This window comes from Notothenia coriiceps, unplaced genomic scaffold (assembly GCF_000735185.1).
Source record: "Notothenia coriiceps isolate Sejong01 unplaced genomic scaffold, NC01 NC01_scaffold00034548, whole genome shotgun sequence".
NCBI lineage: Eukaryota > Metazoa > Chordata > Actinopteri > Perciformes > Nototheniidae > Notothenia > Notothenia coriiceps.
The window spans coordinates 115,047-121,316 of NW_011367249.1; the positions used below are offsets into that span (position 1 = coordinate 115,047).

Here is a 6,270-nt window from a genome sequence, read left to right on the forward strand (position 1 = left end):
ATGGATTTTTGTGAGCCCTGTGAATACTCTATTGCAGTAGTCGAGTCTACTGAAAATAAAAGCATGGACAAGTCTTTTCTAAATCCTTTTTGCGACATTAGTTTTTTAATCCTAGATATGTTCTTCAGGTGGTAGTATGCAGACCTAATAACTGTTGTAATGTGACTGTTAAAATTCAGGTCTGAGTCCATCACTACACCTAGATTTCTGGCTTTATGAGTTACTTTGTAGTCCGCCGACTGAAGCTCTGCGATTACTTTTAATCGGTCCTTCTTTGCTCCAAAAACAATGATCTCAGTCTTTTGTTTGTTCAATTGGAGAAAGTTCTGAGTCATCCAGTCAGTGATGTGCTCAATGCACTTGCTCAGTGTTCTAAAATCAGAGAAAAGTCTCCCGGTGTAATTTAAAAATAAATCTGGGTGTCGTCTGCATAGATATGATAGCTTAGATCGCTGTTTTTAATAATTTCAGCCAGAGGTAGCATATAAATATTAAAAAGCAAAGGTCCTAAGATGGAGCCTTGAGGAACCCCGCATGGCATATTTGTCATGTTTGATTTATAATTGCCTATTGAGACAAAGTTTGTTCTGTCCTTTAAGTGGGAACTAAACCAATTTAGAGCTGTTGCTGAAACTCCCACCCAGTTTTCAAGACGGTCTAGCAATATGTTGTGGTCAACAGTATCAAAGGCAGCGCTGAGATCTAATAATACTAACACTAATATTCTGCCACTGTCTGTGTTTAAATGGATGTCATTTAAGACCTTAACAAGTGAAGTCTCAGTGCTGTGGTTTGGTCGAAAGCCCGACTGAAGCACATCAAAACCGTCAGTTAAAAAACATGAAATTACTCAACTGTTGAAAAACAACTTTTTCAATCAATTTGCTTAAAAAGGGAAGGTTTGATATTGGCCTGTAATTATTCATTACGGTTGCGTCTAGGTTATGCTTTTTTAGGAGCGGTTTAATTACTGCAGTTTTCAGGGCCTGTGGAAATACACCCGAGTGGAGAGACTTGTTTACTATGTGTAGTATATCTGAGGCCAAGCAATGAAAAACAGTTTTGAAAAATCCTTTTGGGATAATATCGAGGCTACAGGAGGAGGATTTCAGATGTTGAATAATGTCTTGCAGGTCTTTAGCATTTATCAGACGGAATTGTGTCATGATGTCTGAATTGACTTTAGGTGAACACAAGGACAACACATTTTTTTCACACATAATCTTCACACACATGCTCTATCCGGTACAGGTTAGCTCTGAGTGTTAGCGATGCTAATGTAAACATGCACCGACCATATTACGTCCAAAACAGTCAGGCATTGTTTCTGATAGGCCCGTGGGTTTAAAGCAAGCCTACATTTCCGATATTACGTCATATCGGACACAAATCTGGATCAGCTCCGTTGTAGCCCCGTTTTTAGAGATTTGGGTACGGAGGAAAAGAGAGGGTTTTATTTTCTGATGCTGCGTGAGTTCCCTAACACACCGGGGAGTGGGGAAACATATTTATGTATAAAAGACATCAAAAAGTGCATTTTGCATGATAGGTCCCCTTTAATGTTATAATCGTTTATTTTAAATCTTGTGTTTATGTATGCACCAAGGCACTTTCAAATCGTATGCGCTAACCCACTTGGCATGAAACCTGATTCTACTCAAACACATCTTTCCAGCAATACAGTTCATCTGAGAAGCAGCACACATCTACTGCTGGAGTTAGGTAACAAATATATCCAGTATTGATGTTCATATTTTACCTGAGCGTGCTCCTGCTGTTTGTGCTCCTGCAGGTCGGACCTGGGCACCGGCTCCTGGCAAATGTCGCACAGTGCAATGTTTCTTCTGCAGTGGATCTCATGAGTCGTGAAGTTAGCCTCTGGAATGTCATGTTTGCTAAAAAAGGTAAAGACAAATATAAAACACAGTCCTGACAGTATCAAATTAATCGATGACTTGTGTGTACAATGAAACGTTCTCATACTTACCAATTGCCACAGAAGTGTGTATTTTCATCTGCCATGGCTTTACTGCAGCCTATAGAAAAAGAGTAATGTTATTTATTTATTTATTTATGACAAAAACAGCCTGATTGAGATATAACAAGATAGTGTTTTGGTGATCTTTATTATTTAATAATGATAATAATAATAATAATTGACTTGAGTATTGACTTGAGTATTTGCTACTTTGTACTTCTACTCAATTACAATTCAGAGGTACAGAATCTACTTCTACTCCACTACTTTTATTTAAAACCTTTAGTTACTTTACAGATCTTGATTAATGATGTGAAATATAATCAACACTTAAATAAGACTTTAGTTACACCTGGAGTAGCATTCACAAGATAACCTGCAGTATAGAAAGTCATTTAAACTAGCTGCACATGTATAAGCGTTGATATCACTTTAATGCATCAATAATTATAATCAAAACATTTAATATTATTCTGAAATTGACCAATCTCCTTATAATGAGTACTTTAGTACTTAAAACATATTGTGATGCGAATATTGTTGTACTTTTACTTGAGTAAGATTTTGATGCAGGACTTTTACTTGTATCAGAGTATTCCTACACTCTGGTACTTTTACTTAAGTACAATAACTGAGTACTTCTCCCACCTCTGGCCCAATGAATACTCTGATGTAAAGAGGCTGCTTGACAGCTCTCTTTCGGTTTGCTTACCCAGTGTTTCCCGGCAGGAAGCTAACGTTAGCTGACAACGATAACCTGGATTAACAAGGAGATACCCCGTCAAGGTTGGTCAACAAGCATTCCGATCCACATCAACAAGTTGGACGATGTTAACCGTGTTTGTTTCCTTAAGCTAGCTGCGTAGCTTCACACTAAATATCTCGTTAGCAACCACCACGTAGCGTTATTTCAGCTAACTAACTTTACAGCGACCAAGCTAAGAAGCTAATGTGCCGCCTGGTCCAAGAAAAGCGAGCACAGTCGTTCTGTTGTTACCGTGTGTCAATTATTTTACCTCTGGAGATCATGAAACCAAAAATAAACCCGACAGCTAAGCTAACTATTTGATGATATATTGGAAACAGTTCGTTATTTCCTCCTTGCTCTGTTGACAAAGAGTAACTTGTACCCCGCGTCGAGTCTCTAAGGCTGCATACGTATACATGAATACCGCCTGCTTTAACTTGGGCACAACCAAACCACATCCTAAAAAAATAATGTATACTGTTTTCACGTAGTCTAAGCCCTATAAAATGTACATCTAAATATGTGAGGATCAGACATAATTACAGAGGTTAATGGTTATAGCTCACAGTCAGTCAAAACTCAGGGGGAAAAGTATTCTTTTGTCGGAACAGGCTCGATTTTGATTGGTGAGTAAATACCGTGTGTTGGGAAAATGTCTCTTTATTTTCTATCTAGAAAAACATACTTTAAAAAATACATTATGATAAAAGTGTTAGTGATATATACATTGCTTGCCTTTAAGCAATCGTTTCATAAAATAAGTAGTCCGATTCTGTATGTTTGCTTATTTTTAAATCCGTATTTTTTGCATTCATTTATGTAATTCTTTATTTCTGTATATGTCTACCCCTTATGTCAACTTGTCTGTATACAATATAATATTATGTTCATATATGTTCTTGAATAAATAAAGGAAGAAAAAAACGATTCCGCATGTTGGGTTTGACTTCCTGTCTGCAGCGGAAGTGGGTGACTTGGTGTCTAAATGTTTTGGTATTTGTGTCAAAGTTTATTATATATTCTAGCCTCACAGAAGTTGTCTGACGTGATATTTCTTCATCCATTGCACAGTGGACTCATTTGGTTTGTTACAGAAGGATTGTAATCAATGTTACACAGTTTCATATCAATCTCTGTCTGCTTAGACTTCCACACCTTCAGTACACAGAATTAAAAACACTATTGTCCTTACAGTGTTTATTAAGCTTTTCATCTTCCAATACTGTGTCAAACCAGACATTTACATTTTTATAAAGGCACAGTTTTGTTCAGAAAAAAAACACTGATTTTATTTACAGCAAATGTTCGGACGCACACATCCTACAACTCCTGCCAGTCAAAAGGACCCCCCAATAATTGGACCATTTTGTAAATATATAAAACTCTCAAGCCCTTGTTCTTTATTAAAAAATGTAAAATCAACTATTTATTTTACAGTTTAATATGAAATGTAACTCCATGCCATCGGTTTAAAAACTAAATAGTGAGAAAAAGCAAAACATTTCAAAAATATGTGGCTACATTGAAAGAAAGGACTAGTTATATATCCAAATATGATCTCAGAAATAACTTGGCCTGGTAAAATATATTGATATGCTTATACATGATGAATGAAATGGTTGCTGGCTGGATCTTTTTTACCAAGCAGCTAGAGGACCTAAACATAATTTCACATTGTTGAAAGGCTTTCAACATCTTGAAAAGTAAACCAGTATAAAATAAACAAATGAATGGTTCCTGGTGATGAATCAAGTTATAAGACAGCATTTAATTGGTTAAATGATTGTCTGAAATGAATTGATGTCCAAACAGGAAGGATGTTATGGATACATTTCCTTGCTCAAAGTTTGCCAAACAATTTATAGGAATACTCTCTGCATTTGTTTGTGAAATGATGGCATATCAAACAGCCCTGCTGTTGTAGCCACAGTTAAGAGGAGTCAATGTCCATGAGACAATGACACATGCACAAAGACTGAGAAAGACATCTGTGGAAAAACTACATATAACTTAAGTCACTTTTCATGATCATGCACAGGTCACATGATTATAGCTTTATTTTACAATCTAGGGGGGAATTATTTAGTGAGACCAATAGTACCACCATTGAACAATCAAATATGCAGAGTTCTACACATTTTCGGCACCACTTAAAACAAACTCAAAGTAAAACAAAAATAATTCACATTAGACTATCTTTGCTCCACAGGATGATTTTCACTCACTTTATGGGGTCTTTTTTCCAAAAGCCATACATGGCTTTAGCACCATATCTTGCATTATGTCCTTTCATTAAGAAAACTGCCAAAAAATGTGCCAAACACAACATTGTGATTCCACATTGAAATGGCTATAATGCAGTTCGATGGTGGCGTTTTTTCAAGCGCGGTAACTTTGTCAAAAGGAAATAATATTAGCATTTTTGGGATATGAAATAGACAACCGCCTTGTGACCCAGAGATACATCATATATTCTGGTGCTTTTTGTGCCCGTCTTCATAATAGACTGAGAACACCTGATACATGATTGTCAGGCTGTGTTCATCAGAGACCTGTTTCATGTCACTGCTTTTCTTGCCATGTTTACTCTCCACAGTCACTCTAATGATAGACATCTAAAACAAACTGGGATATTTGGTCAGTCTCTGTAATAACTATAGCTAAAAGTTACTAAAAAAAGAAAATGGCCTATCAATAACTAGAAAGCGTTTAGACAATTAAAACACTGTTAACCCTCTTCTGAAGAAGCTGGTTTTCACTTTATCTTCCAAATGTCCTTGGTCCAATAAAACAATTCAGTAGGTTGCTCTAACGGAGTCGTTAACCACAGTCCTGTAAAAAAATATTCTTTCTACACTAAACTATCAAGAGTGGCCAAATGGGAGAAAAGGGCTCAAAGACAGCGTTATAGACACCAGAGGGAATAAAAGGAGAAGTACAGTACAAATGTTCATGAAGGAAGAAGGCACAGATTTTAAGAGTTGAGACTAGAAGTCATAAAAGGTAGCAGAAGTCACAGAAAGGGACAAAGGAGGAAAAATAAAGAGTTTTAAAAATGGATGAAATGTCTATCTGTCCTTGGATCCAAGCTTCTCAATCAAGTCCTGCAGTGGAGCGAGCTCTCGTCTGTCGATGAGGTTGAACTCCTACAAGAAAAAAACATTCAATATCTGATAAGTTCTCATTACAAATAGTTCATATAACATGTTTAAGCTGCACATACACAATCTAACTAGTGTTGTAATCGTCCTTTAAAAAGTTAAGTGCAAAAGAAGCAGTAGCATTGACATGACCTTAATTAGTGTTAACTTACAATATTTTAGTTCAACTAGGCACAACTCAAATCATTTAACCCAGGGGTGTCCAAACTACGGCCCGGGGGCCAAATGCGGCCTGCGAACCTTTATGAATCGGCCCTCCGCAAATTAAAAAAGTATAATGAAATATGGCCAGCAAATGAAACTTCTGCTTGTCTTATATTGTACTTCTTAAATATATATGTTCAAATATATTACACAGTAGTATTCATGTGTTAATAAGTCCA

The 6,270-nt window shown here is 36.5% G+C and overlaps 3 protein-coding genes across 4 annotated transcripts in view; all 3 read right to left on the minus strand.

Moving 5' to 3' along the window:
* Positions 1-3,136, minus strand: part of trafd1 (TRAF-type zinc finger domain containing 1) — a 12,409-nt gene extending 9,273 nt beyond the window's left edge. Inside the window, exons 1-3 of one of the 2 annotated variants that reach the window (XM_010790743.1) lie at positions 2,691-3,136; positions 1,988-2,029; positions 1,760-1,895 (exon numbers count right to left, since the gene is read on the minus strand). In XM_010790743.1, the coding sequence (XP_010789045.1) occupies positions 1,760-1,895; positions 1,988-2,022 (171 nt within the window). In that variant the 5' untranslated portion in view covers positions 2,023-2,029; positions 2,691-3,136. Of the gene's footprint in view, positions 1-1,759; positions 1,896-1,987; positions 2,037-2,690 lie in introns of both variants that reach the window. The other variant, XM_010790742.1, reaches the window with a different exon arrangement.
* smtnb (smoothelin b) overlaps positions 1-6,270 on the minus strand; it is a 245,106-nt gene that overhangs the window by 53,526 nt on the left and 185,310 nt on the right. The window lies entirely within an intron of this gene.
* Positions 3,909-6,270, minus strand: part of mob1a (MOB kinase activator 1A) — an 11,402-nt gene continuing 9,040 nt past the window's right edge. Inside the window, exon 6 of the mRNA XM_010790741.1 lies at positions 3,909-5,872. Within this exon, the coding sequence (XP_010789043.1) occupies positions 5,795-5,872 (78 nt within the window). The 3' untranslated portion in view covers positions 3,909-5,794. The remainder of the gene's footprint in view (positions 5,873-6,270) is intronic.